The 22464-nt window shown below is 44.1% G+C and overlaps 1 protein-coding gene across 1 annotated transcript in view; it reads left to right on the forward strand.

Moving 5' to 3' along the window:
• The window catches only part of AAGAB (alpha and gamma adaptin binding protein), a 40504-nt gene extending 19135 nt beyond the window's left edge, over positions 1 to 21369 (forward strand). Inside the window, exons 5-10 of the mRNA XM_020810019.3 lie at positions 7781 to 7864; positions 16111 to 16190; positions 16663 to 16756; positions 16953 to 17057; positions 19137 to 19186; positions 19853 to 21369. Coding sequence (XP_020665678.3) covers positions 7781 to 7864; positions 16111 to 16190; positions 16663 to 16756; positions 16953 to 17057; positions 19137 to 19186; positions 19853 to 19930 — 491 coding nt within the window. The 3' untranslated portion in view covers positions 19931 to 21369. The remainder of the gene's footprint in view (positions 1 to 7780; positions 7865 to 16110; positions 16191 to 16662; positions 16757 to 16952; positions 17058 to 19136; positions 19187 to 19852) is intronic.
• The last annotated feature ends 1095 nt before the right edge of the window (positions 21370 to 22464 follow it).

Here is a 22464-nt window from a genome sequence, read left to right on the forward strand (position 1 = left end):
GAAAGCATAGCAAAGCATACTGCTTATATACCGCCCCATAGCGCTTACAGCACTCTCTGGGCAGTTTACAAGTTAATTATGCAGGCTACACATTCCCCCCCCCCCCCCTGAGCTGGGTACTCATTTTAACGACCTTGGAAGGATAGAAGGCTGAGTCAACCTTGAGCCGGCTACCTGGGATTGAACCCCGGGCCGTGAGCACAATTTTTGGCTGCAGTACAGCAGTTTAACCACTGCACCACGAGGCTCTCAATACCATATTAGCCAGGATTTGTTCACAGATGTTTTCAGGGAAGATTTTCCACCTCTTTGATGACTATGTTGGAATTGTTTCTGTGGCTGTATATAGTGTCAAGCTTTGTTCAGGTGAGGTTGTATGTTTCGTCAGGTCTCTTGTTGATGATCTGAGCCTGGGCACAGTGACAAAAGCACTCAATGTATAATTCCAATTCTTTGTTTCAGCCTTCTGGAGGAGTCCATGTAGAGTTCTTCTTTTTGTGGTGCTGTATTTTTTTTTACTCCCTGTGGGGTCCAGTTGGCACCTTGAGATGTCCTCCTGGCTTACCATATTGCAGTGCCTGGTGGGTGTTTGCCATCCTTTCCTAGCCTGGGGGGTATCCATGAAAGCTGAGTCAGCAGGATAGAGCTGGAGAGGGTGCACCACATCAATGGCGATGGTGTTCAGTCGGCTCCAATGCCCTCATTGCCCTCACTGCCTCAGTGCGCTCCCCGCCCTACTGGGGTGTGATTGAGGTTGTGCCAGCAGGGAAGGTTGAGCCGGCAGGCTAGAGCCTGCGGGTGGAGTGGGCATGCTATGGGCAGTTTTTTGCAGCGTGCTCCCTACCTGGAACACTTCTTGTTTTCCGCCTTGGGGAAGTTGTGGCTGAAGGTCATACCAGAATTGCCTCTCGCTCACTGCTGTCTGCTGTGGTGGGTTGGGTCCCCAGCTGAAGATGAAACTGGCAGGGAGGCAGCAAAGCTGCAGCCAGTGAGGGACTGGATTGGAGGGACTGGATGAGTGGCACTTGGGGCAGCAGATACTCCTGGAATGCCTGTCAAGCTCCTCCACCCAGCAGTGTATCAGCCTGATCCACTACCCCTGGAAACGAGGCAGGACGAGACTTAAGCTGAAGGAATTGCAGGGGTGATGAGACTCTGCTGATGGCTTCAGGGGAGACTGGTGGCGGAGGCTGATACCATCTGTTTAGGCAAGGAGTGGGGTGTGATGCTTTTTCTTTGTAAGAACTTGGCAGTTAGTGTCCAGGGGAGTCCTATGATATAATGGAGACCGTTGGTGGCCTGGATATTTGGAGTTCACCCTGAGGCCATTGGCCTCCATTGGTACAATTCCCCCTGTGATGACTTACGCTTTCATGGAACATTGATCACCACCACCCTATCCAACGTGACTCCTTTCTTTCCACGGTACATGTGACCTGAATCCCTGAACTATCTGCATAGAGTAGACAGCCAAAGTGAGTGGCTGTTTCTAAATTATTATTTATTTATATTTTATTGTCTGTCATCATCATCATCATGATGATGTTGTTGTTGTTCTGGTTGTTTGGTAATTATTAATTAGCCTCCTTTTGGTTAGAGGGTCTTAAGTTCTTCTGTACTAAGGTTTTGCTATATCATCTTAGAAACCTTTTTCATGGGGGTGGTGTACTGTCAGTACTGCCAGTATAATGGAATACATTATGAACTTGATGGTGACGTGTAGAGGGAGATATGGCACTGGGAGGAACACTGGCTTCCTCTTCGTGGTCTCTGTGAATGCACACTAATGGGTTTAGTGCACCTGTGCAGAGAAACCTTGGAACATTCTAGAGCTTAAGCACATGGTGCCGGGACCTCCCACACACTGCCCTTAACCACGCCTGGGCACTGAGTGCCTCAGTTCCTTTCTTGCCGCCGCTGCAGCAGCACCTCGGTTATAAGCTTACCATTTTCTCTTTCAAAACCTTACCTTTCTTTGGACCTCCCGGTACTTGACGATTCTTCTTGCTGCGAGTGTGTAAAAAAAGGGAAAGGAAAAAACTAGAATGTTATTTATTTGTTTGGGGGAGTTGTGGCTTTGTTTATGGCTGCTCCAGGCCTCTTCAATAAGTGTGAGACTTGTTCCAACAAGATAGCCCTCTCGGACGGTCACTCCCGTTGCTTGTTTTGCTTGGGAGAAGAGCACCAGCCAGCTCTTTGTGCCGCCTGTAAGAGTTTCAGGAAGCTGGCACTCAAGTTAAGATTCCAACGGCTACATTCCTTCCTGTGGAAAAAATCTCTTTGTCTTTCGGAACCACCCATGGAGTCAGCCCAAGCTCCAGACTTTTCCCCAACCCCAGGCCGTTTGCCCCCTCAGAAGGCCCCGAAAGGTTCTAAGATGGTGTCCAAATCTCATGCGTCTTCCCCGAGCTCAAGGTCAACAGGTACGGTATTGACACTGAAGCCTCCGCTGGTATTGATATCGAAGAAAAAGAAGAAGCCTTTGCCTTCACAGAAGCCCAGATGTGTGTTGGATAAGGTCCCACCACTGCCGCCGGCTGCAGATGGACCCCGGCACGAATCAGTATGTTTTTTCGTACCTTTGGGGGATGAGGATGGTCCACCAATGCTGGAGGCTGTGCCATCCCTACAATTTAGTCATTCACCTGACTGGGGAAACACCTCAGCTGAAGTTGTTCACTTGGCGCAGGCTAGTCCACGGTCTCCTCTGGGCTCGGTGTCTGGGCACACCTCAATGTCACCACCGGAACTGGTATGGGAGGAAGTTCCTAGAAAGAGGACACAAAAGACTCGGCTTTTGGAGCCACCTGCTGAGTCTGAGGCCCCCGGGCATCGACCGACACCTGCCATCAGTGGCTATCGTTATCGTGAGGCTAAGCAGATGCGGTATTATGAACACTGTCCTTACTTTGAGTCCGAAGAATTCAAGCCCAACCCTCGGTTGTTTCCTAGGCTCAACCCTTACTACCGATACTACCCACCATATGACTTCTATAGGCAGTATTCTCCTTCACCGTCACCTTCCCCTGCCTCGGCATCAATTCTATGCCAACTGCTACCTGGATCCAGGGGATGACTTCCACCCTATTTTAGAGGCTCCTTCCTGCGGATTACCTACCACCCACAGAAGCGAAGAGGTATCGCCACCAGACATTGGGGGTAGAAGGAGCGTCTTGGTCGGAATTGGACCCGGGGTATCATGCATCACTGGACCAGCCGCTGCCTAGACATGACAGAGGAAGGAGAGCTGGCAGTCTCTTCGAGGCCGAAAGCTATCTTCCGATACCAGTGCAAGATGATTGGTCACTCTCCCCAGACCACTTTCCACTTTGCTTTGATGCTGATTCGGAGGCCTCCAATATCGAAAAGTTGCCACCTGATGTACCCATGTGGAGTCACCACCTCATGTTCAGATGTTGCGGAGAATCACCCTTCCCTCTGGACTACACCTCATATTCCCAGTTGACATTGAGGATTGTGAAGGTGATAGACTTGGTAGTCGGCCAGCCTGCGTTGCAGGAAGTAGGTAAAGTGTACGAGGAAATCATACAAGACCAAAGTACTCCACTTCGCCTCAGCTTTATTTCATCACTGTTAAAGCTCGTTAGGGAGTTGTGAGTCAAGCCTTCTTCAGTTTACCAGATCCCTGGGAGGGTAGAGAATCTTTATAAGACACACAGGAGAACACAGACTTTCTTTTGAAACATCCTTTGCCTAACTCCTTTGTTGTCAATGCCATGCAGAGCAGGGATAGAAATCGCTGCGCAACAATGCCAAATAACAAGGAGGGTAGAAAGCTAAACATCATTGGCCATTGAGTGACCTCCATCCAAGCTATTAGAGGTCACTGTTCCAGCTAACCTGGTGGGGATGCCTTTCAGACCTCCGGGTGGGAAGGATGTTTGGCCCTCTGGCCCTAGCAGTACAATTGGCCACGGATGCCAGTCCAACTGGCTGGGGCACGCACTGTGGAAATAGGATGATACATGGCCTATGGTCTCCAAGCGAGGCTCAGCTTCATATCAATCTCCTCGAGCTCCTCACAATTACCAAGGTTTTTGAGCAGCTAATTGCAGGCCAGATGGTTCAGGTGGCTTCAGACAACATGACCGCCGTCTTCTATGTCAACAAACAGGGAGGCACTCGTTCCCTTCCCCCTCTCTATCTGGCCATTCAGCTGTGGGGATGGTGTTCTGTGTACTGCTCTCGGGCAGGGATTGGCCATCATTCCTGGTGAGATGCCTTCATGACCAGCTGGTCCACAGGCCTGCTGTATATGTTTCCACTGATCCCGCTCATTCAGAAAGCAGTCATCAAGGAATGCCAAAACAATGCAGACACCATCCTCATCACCACTTGTTGGCTTCGCTAACCATGATTTTCCACCCTGCACCAGAAGGCGGTAGAGTATCTCTGACTTCTGGCAATTCCTCACTTACTGACCTTGCACTACAGCAGGACATTTCATCCGGATCTGGACTCCCTTCATCTAACGGCCTGGAGGCTATCCCCACTATAGCCCATGTCTTACGCCATGCACAGAAACGCTCTACCATGCTGTTGTACTCCTACGATTGTTTCCATTTGTATGTTTGTACAAATGTACAAATTGTTTGCATCCTCACACCATTTACCTGTACAGCCGACCTCTCTTGATGTAGTCCTCCAGTTCCTCCTCCATCTTTTCCTGCATGGCCTTTCTCATTCAACACAGAAAGTTTATATGGCAGCAATAGCGACTCATCAGCTGCACTCTTTGTTTCACCATCCCACTCTCAAACAGTCCTTACGTTGTTTGAAGAACATGCGTCTGGCTTACAAACCTCCTACCTCACAGTGGTCCCTTCAGCTCGTCCTTATTCACCTTGTGAGACCTCATTTTGAACCCCTGGCTATGGCATCTGAATGGCTGCTCACTCTGAAGACTGCCTTCCTCCTTGCCATTACCCCTGTATGTTGGGCAGGAGAGCTGGCTGCTCTTAGAGTGGACCCTCCTTTCCTTCAGTGCCACCTGGGCAAGGTGACACTCTATCTGGACCTTTCCTTTGTGCCTAAGGTGGCTACCTATTTTCATTTAATCCAGCCTATTGTACTACCTGGGGAAGACCATCAGTCGTAAGATCGAATCCACGCAATGCTTGTCCCAGCTCCTGCCAACCTAGCAGTTCGAAAGCATGTAAAAATTCAAGTAGATATATAGGTACCCGCCTCGGTGGGAAGGTAATGGCGTTCCGTGTCTAGTCGCGCTGGCCATGTGACCACAGAAACTGTCTATGGACAAACGCTGGCTCTATGGCTTGGAAATGGAGATGAGCATCACCCCCTAAAGTCAGACATGACTGGACTAAATGTCTTATAATTTTTCAGGACGCTCATAATATAAACCCACCCACCCACCCCCAGAATAAGCCCCAGTTAAGTGAAAGCCTGTCCTCCACCATTGGGCAGCAACCAGAAGATGACATGACTGTATTTGAATACATCTAGGTTGTTGTACATTAAAAAAAAAGCCTGCCCTGAAAATAAGTCCTAATGCGTTTTTGGAGCAAAAATTAATATAAGACCCTGTCTTATTTTCAGGGAAACAGGGTACTACATCTCTCACTCCTCATCCTCATCATCACTTCAGATAGGCTGTTCGTCAGCTATCAAGGTCATTCCAGGGGAGCACCAGTCACATCCCAGATGATCTCATGATCTCTAGGTGGATTGTTTCGACTATTCGACTGGTGTATGAGCTGGGCCAGACGCCTCTGCCACACACTGTAAAGGCCAATTCGACCAGGGTTGTGGCTTCCTCCATGGCATTCCTCAAAAGGGTAGGCCTCTCTGACATCTGCAAGGCAACCACATCTACCTTTGCATCCCATTATCGACTGGACCTCCAGGCCAAGGCTGAAGCTGCTGTGGGTCGTGCCATTCTGGCCTCTGTGCTCTCGTGACGTCCCTCCTCTGTGTAAGTCAGCTTGCTAGTCACCCATTAGTGTGCATTCACAGAGACCACGGACAAGAAAAAGAGGTTACTTACCTGTAACTCTGGTTCTTCGAGTGGTCATCTGTGAATTCACACTTCCCGCCCATCCTCCCCTCTGTCCGTCATGTATGCCTTTTGTATGCTGGGCAGCAGTGGGCTGTTCTTTGGAACTGAGGCACTCAGTGCCAGGGGCAGGGTTTTAGCCAGCATGTGGGAGTTCCTGGCACCATGTGCTTTAGTGCTAGAATGTTCCGAGATTTCTCTGCACAGGCGCACTAAACCCATTAGTGTGAATTCACAGAAGACCACTCAAAGAACCAGAGTTACAGGTAAGTAACCTCTTTTATTGCAGGAGAAACTGCTCCCGATATCTGATACCATTCTGAGTTCTAGCATTCATGCCCGTCAGCCAGGTGTAAGGTAACCAGCTCAGTCCACTACCCTCCGCTCTGTCCCTTTTTGTTATTGAAGTCAGGTCAATCCAGAATAAGTCCTAAGTAATTATAGATGTGATTGAGGATGAAAGGGTTGATCTGATATGTATTACAGAGACCTTGGTGGGTGCTTAAGGAGGAGTAGCCCTCTCTCAGATTTGCACCCCAGGTTATTCCATCTATCATCAGGGCAGATTGGAGAGTCGGCAAGGTGGGGTTGCCATTTCATTTAAAAATTCCATCAAGGTTAATCATTCCATCAAGATTAAAAATTCCATCAAGGATTGCCACCTTGGCCTGCTCTTGGTTGGAGTACCTCCATGTATCTGTAGACCAGTGGGACATTTTGGGGCTAGTTCTGGTGTACTGCTCTCCCTGCAGCCCAGCACTATCCCTTCCAAAACTGTCTCTGCTGCATTGTTGTGAGCTTGGGCTCCTGGGGGAATTCAGCATACATGTGGAGGCATTGGTCTCTGGTCTGGCTCTCGATTTCATGGACACGATGACTTCCTGGTCTATCATACATTTGAACTGATATTTTTGGTTGGCCATGGCAAAGATCTGAGGGCAACCAATTTGATTTTGTTGCCCTTGTCATGGTTAGATCACTACCTACTGAAATTTGGCCTGGCGGTGGCAACTCCCTCCCCTCTCTGCTGGCTGCCTATTATTCTTGTAATTTTCTTATCTCTTTTTTAAGCTATTGTATTTTTAGGGATCATGTTATGTGCGATGCCTTATCTGTATTTTTATTGGTGTTTCTATTATTATGTTGTTTTGAGCACATTCTCTTAGCTGCTCAGAGTAGTGATTCTGCTACTAGTTTGGTGGGATAAAAATATAATTAAAAATAATAAAGTATAATAAATTAAATTTAAAATATAAAAAATATATCCCACACACCTTTAGGCTCCCAGTGTGCATCAAGGATCTCTGTAGTAGCTGTTTGTGAAAGAAAAAGCCTGCAGTTGAAGAGCAAACCAAACAATTAACATCACATGTTGATTGGTCTTAATTTGCATCCTGCTGTCTGCCAAAAATTCAGATTAAACACAAAACACTAATTTGTGTTTGGTTTGGAAGGAAGAATGTGGAATTGTCCCTCCCAGCAGAACAAGATTTTTGTGCATCTCTGGGGATTGAAAATATAATGTAGACTGATTTTTTTTTTTTTTTGCAAATATCAGAAAAGGTTATCTAGAATTTAAATACGCTTTTTCTAAAGTTATTTGTAGGATTTCAGCCTTAGAAAGTAAAAGTCAGGTCTCATGTACATTTCTCAGCTTCTGAACTGATTATCTTCTGTATTCACATTTATCTGTTTCTTTTTATATGTTTGACCTTGTATTTTCACTTTCCACCTCCACCTTAGATGACTTTCCTGAATCTACAGGAGTGAAACGAATCATCCAGGCCTTAAACGCCAATGTCTGGTCAAATGTGGTAATGAAGAATGGTATGTTTTGCTTGCTTTTTAAAATCATTGCATTATTTTGCTACATGTACAGAGCAGTGCTCTGTGTGTTCTATTATGTTTAGTTGGATTTACTCCGCAGGAAATGTATCAGAGACTGTACCCTGAGTGCTGTAAATTTCTATTGTCTATTCATGAGGCACCCCATTTCTCTGCAAACCTTTGGAAACTGACCAGCAGCAGTCCCTTGTTGTCAAAGGCAAACATTCAATGCAGTCATCAAACATCTGCCACTGCTCTCTTGCCTTCAGTTGGAGTGTCCCACACTTTGTCATTGCCTCTCTCTCTGTGCATGTGTGTGTGCGCGTGCATGCATTCTGTGCTGTCAAGTCAGAACCAACTTGTAGCAACCCGAATAGGACTTTCAAGATAAGTAAGGTATTTTAAAGAGTGGTTTTACCTGTTTCACTCCCCCAGTGAGTTCCGTGGCCAAGTGGGGATTTAACTTTGTTCTCCAAAGTTCTAGTCCGTCATTCTTTCCAATACACTACACTCCATGCAATGGGAATCACTTTATATCTGTGGGCACAAAAATGGCACTCAAGGCTTAAGAGAAATTAAAGCTCATTCTAGCAGTGCACTGGCAGCCAAGCCATCAGCTCTGTGGATCATGATCAAATTTCCTGCTTTGCACCCAGTTGCAAAGCAGTGGCTTAGAGCACATCTTTTACAGTAGGCTCTGAAGTGGTATAGATTGCAGGAGACATCTGCATGAATACTTGGAATGGGATGGGTTCCTTAGCTGTGAGGAGGAGCAAAAGAGCCTGGAAGGGTCTCAACTAATACAACCAATTTAGCCACTTAATTTCTTTATGTAGAAGCAGTGCTGCCTCCTTTGATTTCCTTGCCCTGTAGTCCTTGTCTTCCTCCTTGATTTTACTGTTGCATTTCATCTCCTGCAAAAGGACTTCTAGATGTGTTTGGGAGCCGGCTGTGTAGAGGTCTAACAGCTTTCATAATGTTTCGCTTCTTAGTAGAATACATGATGCAGTAGAAGAAATTTGCAGTTTTGCATAACTGTAAATTCTGAGCTCACATATTTAGTTGTATTGAGAGAAAAAAGAAGCCAGTCTTGACTGACAGATTAATGTTTCTTTCAGCTTCCTGGACCTTATATTGTAGTTTCTATGGACGGAAAAGAGCAGATACGGATTAAATGGTTTTCAGTGCATTCCTATGGGAAATGCAGATTCAACATAAGAACTTTTCAACTTGAGAACCACCTTCCAATACGGATTAAGTTCTTAAGTAGAGACCCCACTGTATTTTGTCAGTGTTACATGCTATAGGTAAAGGGAAAGGTTCCCCTTGACATTTAGTCCCGTCGTGTCCAACTCTAGGGCGCAGTGCTCATCCCCGTTTCCAAGCCGTAGAGCCAGCGTTTGTCCGTAGACAGTTTCTGTGGTCACATGGCCAGCGCGACTAGACACGGAACACCATTACCTTCCCACCAAGGTGGTACCTATTTATCTACTCGCATTTTTACATGCTTTCGAACTGCTAGGTTGGCAGGAGCTGGGACAAGCGACGGGGGCTCACTCCATCGCATGGATTCGATCTTACGACTGCTGGTCATAACCCGCAGTGCCACCATGTCCCTTGTTACATGCTATAGCACAGCCAAATGCTTTGATTTTGTTATCTGGTGAAGAGAAGCACTCAGCTTTGCAAGTCACACATTCAGTTGTTTTGCAAAGGAGGAGCAAAAACCCCTTCATCAAATAGCAGGATTCAGAAGGTTTTTGTGTTCTCTCAACCAATTTCACTGGGTCCAGGGTGGGCAACAGTTGTAGCTGTCAGCAACCCCCCTTCTCCAAGGAGATACCGGGGATGCCGGAGAATGGAGAGATTCCAAAGTTTAGTCAGTCCTTTAGGAGCTAAGATGAGCCCAAGACTCTCAGCTGGGCCCTGACTAACACTTCTTCCTCAAATCCACCTCCTTTATTAAGAAAAGCAACACACACAGACAAATCCATGAGTTTAAACTCAGGCTAATCTGGGCTCTATATCAGGTAGCAAATACACATGGCCAAATCAGAAAGACTAGTCTGTTCAAGAAACCAATGCATGCAATTCTAAATCATTACTGTTTTATTTAAAAAAGGATGGTTCAGAAAAGAATTTAGATTATTGCAAAGTAATTCAGTTAAGAACATTTTCATAACAAGGCAGACAGATAACCCCCACCACTCCAGGTGGAAAAATAAAATAATTAAAAGCATTCTAAACTAGAATAATGCATAGGCATAGTCATTCTTACGGTCCTGTGACTCCATAGTCCATGTTCCTCCAGGAAAAGTTAGATTTCCGTTGTAATCCAAAAGTAATAATCCATTTTGGGAAAAAGCACGTGTCTGTCCTTGCTCAGTCAAACTCCATCTTTTTTCCAACTTCTACCACTTCCTTCTTCTTCCCAGAATTCCTCATAAGGAACACCCCCTCCTGGGTCTTGTTGTCCCGCCTAACTTTCTCATGGGAGCTTAAGAGTTGTTATCATGTTTTGTGACAGAATTATTTTGACTACGAAAGTCTCTGCTCTCTACTCATCTTAGCAACGAGATAACCAGAGAACGAAACAGCATGTAAAATTTTCCTACCACAGACACAGACATTAAATCAAGATGGATGCTGTCAAGACAATATTATGACTACAAAACCCATTCTAGCATCTCATAAAAACACAGATCATCACAGTAGCAAATGGCAGAAGTGGTGTCCTTATAGAGGCATGCTTGTAAAAACCTGCATCCTGCAAGAATAGTTCTGTGTTCCACCTTCATTTTGCTTAAAATAAAATAATGTTGTTTGTAAGAAACCATAAGAGGATGTTTAAGTATCAACATTTGCTTTGATTTCTCTGCCAGTATTGACCCTTCTGGCACAGAAAATGCCAAGTATTCTTTTGAAGGGACTGATTTATATGGGTTTTTGTTTTATTTTTTGTTTAAACTTCAGTATGATTTTGTGTTTTGATTCTATATTTTGAAAGACGACAGAGAAAGCCATTAGTGGTGTGTCAGATTTATTTAGTATGTATTCTGGTTTTGCTAATGTCTTTATTGGATAAAAAGCTGCAAACAGGTGGAGGCAAGTCCACAAAATGCTACCAGAAGCAGTGGCCATTCCTCTGGGGATTGCCAATTCAGTGAAAAACAAAGGTATTAAAGTATCAGTTTATTGTCTTTCCCCTTACAAAAACGGCTTTCTACTTTTCATTGTGTTCTAAGATTAGGGAGGCTTTCGATTAAACTGTTAAATTCTGTTCACTGTCGTTCGCATGTCTTGAAAAACAGCTCTCACAACTGTTTCTGTTTGGATGAGAAGTGGTTAAGTGATGAAAAAAGGAGTCAGCTTCTAAGATTTTTCCCTTCTGCTGTATCACTTTGTAAATGGTACTGAGTAGAGATGGGGACGACTCACCATTTTGGCAAGTCGTTCTGTCAACTTCTGATGACTCACGAAGTGTGAAGTTGCCCCAATGAAGAGACGAATAACAAAGATATTCAATTCGGGGGGGGGGGTGTTATTAAAAAACTGCCCCACCCAAAGCCACCCACCGCCCCTCCGCCGCCACCCACCGCCCCTTAACCTTAGCATTCATGGGGGTCTCTGGAACCCACGAATATGAAGGGACAAATATTTAACAGATCAGTGATTTTCCACAAATATCGCAATTCCTATTTTTATTCATCCCCGTGTCTAGAGTGAGCACAAGAGGGTATTCTGTAGATCAGTGGTCCCCAACCTTTTTTGAACCATGGACCAGTTTAACGAGCAGGGGGATGGGGGGGATCCGTGTGTGCATGGGGGGCGTGCATGAGAGGGGCGGGAGATCTGTCTATACGGCCCAGTCCTGCCAAGGCCACGGCCCCGGGGATTGGGGACCCTGGCTGTAGACCATCTTGACTGCTGCCATTGGTGCTGTCAACATTCAGGCTGCCCCTGCCCTATCCTATGTAATGCTTGGCATCTTTTTTCCTGATGGCAATGCAGGCACGATAGTTTGCAGCAATATCTGGCCATTTCCTGGCTTTTTGAATTGTGGGTACGGAAGCACAATCTCCCACATTCACAAGCCAAAGGATTTTTTTTATAAAGAATTGAATATAATTATTATTCTCCACTGTGCCTCCTTGAAAAGGGCTGGGTTTGATGATCCATTGGGTCTCTTCCAGCTCTGTTCTGAGATTATTATTGTAAGCTAGTGTTTGCCAAGGTATGCGCTGCGACGCCTAGGGACCCTGTGAAACCTGGCCAGAGGCACCGTGTGATCCTTAGAATTTCAGGTGCTCCTGGCCTGGTCTAGCCTTCTGCCTCTGCCGCACACAGTCCTGCCTCTCTGGGAAAACGTCACTTGTTTGCAACTTTTTATCCAGTAAAGATATTGCTCAAGCCAAAATACATGTAACATATTACACACAAACACACTCCTGCTTGTTTTCAGTTAGTTAACTGGGACCACTTTCAAGGTCTGCTAAATTAGTACCTTATGTTTGTTTCCTGGCTACAGTGAGCAGAGTGATGAACTCTGACTCAGGTGACTTGGGTTTGACTCCTCACCTGGCTATGGAAACTCACAAGGGCGAGTACTGGTGAATCCACTCCTCAAATACCTCATTTACCTTGAAAGCCCTGTTAGAGTCAGTATAAGTTGCTTCCCACTTGGTGACACACACATTTTTTTTCCTAGCTGTGTGTGCTTCAAAGGGAGAGAAAGGCCTGAATAGCAATGGGCACTATCAGGTGGGGGCCCAAAAAAGACGGAACAGACAATTTTCCTGTCATCGTAGTGGTTCTTTGGGTGGTTATTTGTGATGGAGAACATGGGCAGGAAAGATAGCATGTCTGCTTGGGCCAAGGGTAAGAAATATTTGGAGAGGACTGCAACTCCCAGAATCCAACAGAAATTGTGGAATTCTGAGAGTTACAGATCAAAAAAACCAGGACCCAGCATGGTGCAGGAAATGAAAGTTTGACAGAAAATGTGGAGAAGAATTGTCCACTTTAGGAAGACACACACAAACCCCACCACGCAGCATACCATGCTGGCTTGGTTACAAAATCCTCGTCTTCAGTAAGATATTTTCACTTTCCTAGAATTTTCTTTATCTGGTTAAGTAATTCCAGGACTCAACATTATCTAGTTTGTAGCCCTTTCAATATTATTTCAAATAAGCAGACTTCTTGTTTCAAATAACTGTGCACTCTTTTCCCATTCCATGGGAGTTAACACACAGCAAAAAAAGCAAAGCATGCTGCTTATATACCACTCCATAGTGAGTGGTTTACAATTTATTTACGCAGGCTACACGTTACCACCACCCCCAACGAAGCTAGGTACTCAGTTTACTGACCTTGGAAGGGTGGAAGGCTGAGAGAACTTCAAGCCGGCTAACTGGGATTGAACCCCCAGGTCGTGAGCAGAGTTTTGGCTGCAGTACAGGGGTCTAACCACTATGCCACAGATGTCAAAATAAACACTACTACCGAGTTGATCAGACCCAGAACAATTTCTGACTGATTTGCCAAAAAATGTCCAGAAAGTGAACGCATAAGTCTTCTGGATTTCTTATAGTATCTTACCTAATTCTCTGATTCTCCTGGCTGGCTCCAAGTAAAATTCAGAAGCCTGTGTTCTTCACAGCTGCCCCGCGTGCCTAGGCCAGAATGGGTGTGAGAACTAGCAGAACTTGACACTCCTCTTTTCTAAAGGATGCAGGAACAAAACACGTCTTCACATAAAAAACTAAGACTTCAGGATGAAGGGTAGATGTGCTCGTTTTTTACATGAAGCGTTTGGTGTGAAGGCAGGCTCAGCCATCCAGAACTCTTCTCTACAGTCTGAAAGTGGCCCAGCCAACAAGTTTTGTTGAGAATTAGGCTGAAGTCTCAGGGAGCAAACACAGTCTTTGTTCTTCAAATAAACAGCATGCTTTGGATCTGGCCCTGCTGATGCTGGTGCTGTTACATACAGCACTGATGGTACCTGTCTGTCATGGGTTTGGAGGGAAAGTTCCATCCTATGGGGAGTGGAAGGCGGGCCATCAGGGGGAGGAGCTGTACTGTATATATATGTGGAGCTTGTGTGGAGAAGGTTAGAAGAAGCTGGAGTTGGAGTCTGTGTGTCAGACTGAGTACAACTGTGTGTCAGTTGGTACCTACCTGATAGGTTCAGGTGTCTGTATGGGTAGCCAGAACTGATAGGTTCAGGGTCTGTGCTTTACTTTAAAGTGTTCTGTGTGAACCAATCTGATGTATGAATGATTGAGACTAAGCCACGTTACTGTATCTTATTTACTTGATCTTTTTATTTACCCTGTTTGTTATTTAAATAAACCTTGTTCTTTTGTTTGTTAAAAATCCATTCCTGGTCTGTGTGACTCCTTATAGGGAACGGTTGGTGGCAGCTTATTTATAGTGTGGCATACTCCAGTAGGTCTGGGGTTGTCACAGGTGCTTTTTTGTCTCCAGGACAGGATGTAGAGTAACAGAACAGGCACCTGTCTTGCCTGGCTAATATTTCTGCTCAGAGTAACCTAGGAGGTAGAGGCACTGATAAAGAATTCATCTTTTTCTTAGCTTGCTTGGCGTTTTTGTGTGTTAGGCATGAGAGTGTAGGGACATTTGATGTCAGAGGTGAAGGAAGGAGGAGACTGAATTTTACTTTAGGTGTGCTAATTAGATTTTTATTGGGAGCTTTTGCATATGTTGCCACTGATACCTTGTCTCAAACATTCAAAACAGAATGGGTAACAAGTTTAGGTGAATTGAATTCACCTAATCAGGGCACTATCCAGAGGTGGAGCTGGGGCTTTCTCACAATGGTGGGATAAGCACAACATTTCTCCTTGAATTAACTTTACACATAGAGTAAGAATGCAAAATTATAGGCTGTGAAGCCAAATTCCTCCTTCCTGGGGTCCTAGTCTTACCTTTGGGCTTTTCCATAGAACACCCCCCTTTATTTATGGTTTCCCAGTTTTTGTAGGTTCCCCCAACCTGTAAGTTTGAAATACCTCCTCTGGGGTTTAGATAGATACTGACAGCAAAAAAGTTTTAAGTCAACTTTTGCTAGTGTTTTGGCCTTACCCTTTGGGGTTAAACTAAAAGAAAAGTTTGCTGCAGTCCACCTACTTAAACTGATTTATTTGGTGTAAAAAGTTACACATGCTTTGCATGCCAGCCCAGCGGCAATGTTTTTGTCACTTCACATGACTCCTGTTTTGATACATCTGTGCTTAAAATCAGATGGAATTGTTTTGATGGGGTGGGTGAGACACATCTTATTTCCTGTTTCTCATAAGAAACTTGTCACATCGCAGCCTACACTCTGGAATGTGGGTTTCCTTCTCCCAGCTCATCTGTCTGGGGTGATCTCTTTCGGTAGTACAATCTTTGGCCTCTTCCTTAGGAAATCTGATCTTTCAAACCCAGATGACCTCCTTGTGCAAATTGTCCTAGGCTTCATTTCCAGGAGTTAGCAGGTAACCATTTCATTCACCGTATCTTAATTACACCTGGCAATGAGATAAATTGAACTGAATGTAGTATATTAGATTTCAAATACATTTACCAATTTTTAAACAAGGATTTGTTTAAAATCAAAGTTTGAAAATATACCTATTACATATAAAGACACATGTAGAATATTTGTTATTAAATTAAATATAAGGAGACTGATGGACAGAAGCAGTTCCAACTGGATGTTGAGTTGGAAGGGGGAACTGTTACAGAACCATCTACTCTGACCCCCTGCCAGTGCAAGATGTCTGCAGCTAGAGCATCCAACTTCTGATTAATAACCTCCAATGATGAAACGTCCACCGTCTTTTATATTAGTCCATTCCACTGATAAACAGCTTAGTTGGAAACTTTTTTATAATGTTTAGTTGAAATCTTTTTGGTAATTTGAGTTTGTGCCAAAACTAAATCAGAAGCTTCATTACCTGACTCTTAAAACCAACATGCATTTCATGCAATCAGCAGTGTAATTCCTGCATCCCCTTATTTATTCCTCCTTCCCAGAAGAGCTTATTACTCTTTCATATCTTTCAAAAAAACCAGTTTTATACAGCCTCTCCACATCATATGATGGTTCTATGGATCTAATGCTGTCAAAAGTCAGCTTTCCATGTTCATGTCTGGCAAGAGGGCCTGATGAAATGGAACAGAAATGCAACTGGCTTCAGAGAGCATCTGGTCTTAAACTAACAGGTTTTTCTTTGCAGATGTGAATCAGAGCTTTGGATTTATTCCTGCATTAACAGGCGCAAATAGGATTCGATCTGAAGAGAATGAAGCTCCAGAAGTAAACAGTAATTTTTATTTCTTTTTGTATTATTATTTTTCCTTCATTCAACTTTTACTTTAATGGCTGATGGTCTCTTCTGGCTTCTATTGTCCATCCTCTTCAGAAGATATTAAAACTACTCAGCTTGTATATCCTCCCTCTGGTTTTTTTACCAGTCATTGTCTATATTGTCATCACAGCTTTAAGGGTTAGAAACTTAGGTTGCTCTTTTAAAAAAAATTATTGTAATCTCATGTTCTATGGACATCAATGCTTTATGTGATCCAGATTTTCCTCTTTTCCACAGTCTGTCAAATTGTCGAATTAACTCTGCTCTGCCCAGATTTCCAGAAGAATTTCCCAGAGGTTACTGCCATCACCTGCCCATGATAGCCCTGGGAAACAGCTCACCATAGATCAGGCTGGAGTTTTCCGCTGTCTTTGTGTGCAGATGTTTTTGGATCTAACTTGCTTTTTTCTTCTCTTTTAGCCAAATCCCTTACCAGCAGAGATAGCCGACTCCACGGTGGACACAGGAGAAGATGTAGCTGATGCAAACGGTTTTCAGGCTGACTCCACGGCTGGTAAGAGATGTCTTTGTTTCTTAGGAAGCGGTCAGGAGGCATGACCTCCTCCATATGCACCCTACTAACTCGTTATACTAAGTAGAACCATTAAGAACTAGGAAATGTTGGAAGTGTGGGTGTGCTTGGGGCCAAACTCCTGTACAAGAAAATATCACCTAACTTAAAGCCATTTTTCTGTTGCTGCTTCTTGTAGATCCCATGCTCGATATGGACATTCAAGAACTTGCTAGTCTCACTTCAGCAGAAGGAGATTTAGAGAACTTTGAGCGCCTGTTCTCCAAGCTGAAGGAAATGAAAGGTACCACCCTGAACTGTTTGCCAAATCTCAGAAAACAGTGTGCTTTCCTTCTCTGTTTGCCATGCCCACTATGAAGAGGCTAAGGCTCTCACACGTCACTCTGCCAAGGTTCCTTACTACTTCCACAGAGGAATGGAGAAATGTAAGGAGCAATTTGTCTTTCTCCTCCCAGTCTGGCACCTGCTATGCTGCTGTTGCAGTATGACAGGCAGAAAGAGTGCTGGAAAATGTAGCTTTACCAGTACTACTGACATGTGAGTGGCCATGAGGAAAAGGGCATCAGCTAGTGTTCCTTTTGCCTGATAATGCTGATATAGCAGCACCATAAGCATCTTGAAGGATGGAAGTGCTTGCCACCCATTTCTCTGCAACACTGAAATGAAGCAAGAGAGGAGGAATGGAAATGGAGGATCATGTACCCTGTCCTCAGCTTATTTTAACAGCTATATAAAAATCTGCCTTCTGGTTATGTTAACAGCTGCCAAGAACTTTAGATCCCATAATACTAGCATTATATTTTTAGGTGAACATTACAAGCCACCCAAATTCATATTTTTTTTCCTGCAAGAAAACAGAAATCTTGCATTCCTCACTGTCTTGAGACTTAGGAGTTGGATGCAGTAAAAATCTGGATTAAAATAGACCAAATAAACTGCTGTTACTAACTGGGGCCATGCCCAGGTCCCACCTAGAAAACATGAGGACACGATGACTTGTACCTTGCAGACTGGATTTGGCTTGAGTGGCACAGGAAGAACATGCCAGCCTTTGACCAGTTGGAATTGTGAGATGTGTCTGCAGCTGATGAAGCAGTCTAAGTATCTTATGATGATTACACTGAGTTTCCATCAGCCAAACCAGGATCTGGCCTCTGGAGCCACAAAAGATGTAGTTTCCTTAAGACCAAGGCATGGGGAAATGCCTAATAAGATGAAGAGAGCAGGCACTGAAGAGGCCAGGGCAACATGCACAAGAAAGAGGAGAGATGAGATTTGTTGGAACAGCTGCTCGGGAGGTATGGAGAACATTGAAAACGGAAAGTGCAGTGGATTTGCTGGCTGCCAAGAACTGATGAAGAAGGGAAGGGAGAACACAGATTTAGTTAAGGCCTAGAGGACCATAAAGCAGGCTGACCACCGAAGAACTGATGCTTTTGAATTGTGGTGCTGGAGAACAAACCTATCCATTCTAAAGGAAATCAATCCTGAGTGCTCACTGGAAGGACAGATCCTGAAGCTGAGGTTCCAATACTTTGGTCATCTCATGAGAAGAGAAGAGTCCCTGGAAAAGCCCCTGATGTTGGGAAAGTGTGAAGGCAGGAGGAGAGAAGGGGACAACAGAGAATGAGATGGTTGGACAGCGTCACCAAAGTGACCAACATGAATTTGACCCAACTCTGGGAGGCAATGGAAGACAGGAGGGCCTGGCGTCTTGTGGTCCATGGGGTCACAAAGAGTCGGACACGACTAAACAGCTAAACAACAACAAAGAGGAGGACTAGAAGTCAGTCAGTTTTCCCCTTTTGAGTACCTGTAGCCGTCTTGCAATAAGAGAGGGCCCAAGTTGTGAGGCCCCCCTGTTTCTTCTCTTCCCATGCTCTGCCAACTTCATTGGGCAGAGATTGAGTCTGATCCATAAAGCTTTTTCTCAGGGCACTAAATCAAGAAGAGGAGGGGGTTAATTTCCATATTCTGCAAGCCACTACCCTCTGCAGGCCTCGCTGTGGACAAGGTGAAAGTTGATGTGTGCCTAAAGTGTGTGCATGCTTTCTGGTTGTGTAACTCTACACAGTGCTGGTCTTTCATGCCTGTATGAGGTATATGTTGGAGAAGCACATCTGGCTGCTTATTAAGGGCAGTTCTTCAGTTCTTTGTGGCATATAAATTTGGTGCATTCCACTTCTGTACCAAATGTAGGAGCAGTTTGGGGAAGGGCTTCTGATGAGAATGGTTACAATGCCAAGTTTCTCTTCCATTTTCTTTGTGTCTTTCTTTGAGTTAGATCTCTTCTGCCTATATCTGTCCAACTGGAAAATGCCCCTTCCTAAAGGTAATATTTATTTCCTTTTTGTCCCCGCAGAAAAGGCATCAACACTGCCTCATGAACAAAGAAAATTACATGCAGAAAAGGTGAGTATTCTAAAACATGTAAGTGTTAAATGCACCCTTTCTGTTTAAAGTAGAAAATTCCACTATAAGCATCATGACCAGATGGCAACAGATATTTGTGTGATGACTGCAGGGCAGAGCAGGGAATCAGTTTATTCCTGGGGCAGAGCAAAACCATAGTGGGTTCTTTGTGTCCTGTTTGGCATTTGTAGGGTTAAAAAGATGGTCAGCGAGACAAAGTTTTTGGTGTCAGAGGGGAAGATGGGTAGCAGCTGAACCATCCAATAAAGCCCCAAATTCATGCATTCTTTCTGCAGTCAGCATTAGGGACAGCTCAGATTGAAATCCCCGTGCATATTTTCCCTTTCCCTTGCAGTCACTCTGACACTTTGTAGAGGTGTGGGATGAAGAGGAGTTATGTTGCTTTTCAGATAGTTATGAGATAACTTACGCTAAACATTGCTGAATGTGGCTTATGGCAGACATTTTTTGTTAAAAATGTCACTTAAAAATAAACTTCTTTTCGTTAAATGTCATTTAGGTGCAGAGTCCATATTGCTCCGCTAATTCATGTCTGAAAATTCTAACACTAGACATTTGTTACACGTTTGTAGTCTGAGGATGTTTCAGGTAGGGTGTGAAGATCGGCAGAGGCTTTCCTTGTTCTTACTGACTCTCAACTCACAGGTTGCCAAAGCCTTCTGGACAGCCATTGGAGGAGACCGGGATGAGATTGAAAGCCTATCTTCTGAGGAGGACAACTGAGGGCTCCTGGATGCTGTGATGTGGAACACATGGAGATTATTGTGCAGCAAGTACCTCCAGTTACTGACTGCCATAGTGATTTCTCTTTGACTAGGATATAGTTTTTTGCAGTGGGTACAAGAAAGAAGACTATGCCTTGGTTATGCTGTTAAATCCCCGGCACTGATATGTAGATGGTTGTTTTGTTTGGATTCGTCACTCTAGACTTAGGTTGTCAAGTCAACAAAGCAGCCGATGTATCTGGTAATCCTCTTGCAGCTCAAAGAAAAAGAAAAGAAAATTGCTGCACAGTCTCTCTCTCTCTGCAGCATTTTCATTTGTGGATCTTTTCTCCTGGGTTCTTTTTATCTCCATTTCAGAAAAAAGGCCAATATCTAGGGTGGGGAAAGGGGCTTACCAATGGAAAGCCTCCCTCCCGTGCACACACCTTCAGCTATGGTAGGTGAGAAGGAAAGATGTGATCTTTCTGGAAATACATGTACATGAAAAACCATATTGGGAACAGAAATGGTACCTTGCAATTTTTATTCTGAATCATTTGTTTTGAATGTTTATTTTGACTGGATGTTTCCAGTGATCCCTACGTACATCCCTTCCCCATGCAGCTGAAATAAATATATATATTTAAATATATATATATATATATATATATATATATAGCAGTAACACAGGCATGACAAGAAGATGATGCATCATTCCACTCTTAAAAGTTTTTCTCCATTTGATTGGGTACCAACTGCCTGAAACTGCATAAGATATATACTTCAGATTTTGATTATGGAAGGCTCTTTTTATTTAATGAATGAAGAACAGGTGTATCTATAGTTTTTGATAGGAAATGAGGGAGTATCTTTGGGACTATCTGATGAAGAACTACTGCTGATCTTTTAGACTTGACTTTCAGTTGCACCTGGCTTACTAATCAGAATAGCTGCTTCTGGTGCAATTGGAGTGGCCACACCTCAAATTTTTACAATCCTGTCGCAAGTAGGTATTGTACAAGAAACAAGCAAGGTTGCAGTCCTAAAGAGTAGTTGTCTAGAGCACATACTGGAGACAAATTCTCCAGGAAAGTTATCTTATCTCTCACCAGGTCTTAGTGCTAGAACGTATGATCCATTTCACTGGAACAAAGGAATCTTCAACTAGTGGAAGCACTTTAAAGCAGAAAGAATCTATTAAAAAGCTCTGGTGTGAGTAGAAGCAACACACTTCTTTTGCTGTTTTTGAAGTAGAGTTGGACGCAGTTCAGTAGGTGACTTCTCAGCATAATGGAAAAGCAGAGTTCTTACACAGCTTCCATCCATCAAGGGGAATTGTGTAGAAGACTTTTACTATAGATGGGTTAGCTAGACAGCGTAAAGACACAGTAAAAATTGATTGTACCTTTTCTTCCTGTTTTGTATTGTAAATGAGCTGAATAAATTCTGCTTAAATTATGGTTTCTTAAGAGTTAAAAATCATAGGATGGAGATTGGGCTGGGAGATTAAAACACGAATCATGCACAAACTTTGAAACAGGGCAGTTGAAAGAGAATGAATGATGAGAATGCTAAACTGTAGGTGGGAGTTTTTAGCATAGGAGAAAGGAAAAATAAACTCCATGGACACAGGTTTGGTGAGAATAAGATACATTTAGATGTTTGTCATTTAAATTGAGATGGGTACTTCCAGAGATGCAGGACACATGCACCACCCCACCAGACCTCAAACAGTCCACCCCAATATTCCCAAAATAACGTTTCAAGATAAAGGCCCCCAAGCACCCTTTAGGGGTTGCAGGTACAATTTCATATGATTTCAAGCTCCTCTCCCTCCATCTCTTTTAAGCCCAGAGGAGGCCCTCCACAATGAGGAGCCCCCTTCCAACGAAAACAGGGCAAGGGTGAAAATCTCCTGGGCATCTAGAGGACCTGAGTGGTGTCACTTGTGTGCGCATGTGCCTGCAGGCATTCTGCTGGACACATTTTGCCCTGAATTTAAATTCTTGGATTCTCAAGAAACTCCTGTCGAAATGCTCACCACTAGGCAGAAAATCGAAGAACATAGTTTTCACACAATTTTACTTATGTCTAGTGCTAAATACAGTCAGCCTTGGGTGTTATAGAGAAGGCGTCTTTCCACTTCCAGAACAAAGATCCTGCCTGCACTATCATTAGAGCATGTTTCTAAACAACTAACTAGTACTTGTGCTCAGAGTAAAAACATGAAACAGGGAGAATGAAGGGTCCTAGAACTGTATGTTAAGTTTATGGCATCTTTCTTTCCTTTTATCCCCTCCGCTAGCACAACAGTCCTAATGGAGAGAGGAATGAGGCTCCTATTTAAAAAATATTGAGAGCTGTGAGTGCATACGGAGCCTAGCCCTAAGAAAATTCTCATACAATTTACCCAAGTAACCAAGCACCCAGTGTTTGTGATGGAAACAGGTTACATTTCATCACTAACTCAACTGGAGTCTAGGAGAGTGAGCTATTCAATTTACCCCTGCTTCCCAACATCCTCCCTTCTTCTTCCCACTCCCTATAAAGCTG

Source organism: Pogona vitticeps, chromosome 12, assembly GCF_051106095.1.
Source record: "Pogona vitticeps strain Pit_001003342236 chromosome 12, PviZW2.1, whole genome shotgun sequence".
NCBI lineage: Eukaryota > Metazoa > Chordata > Lepidosauria > Squamata > Agamidae > Pogona > Pogona vitticeps.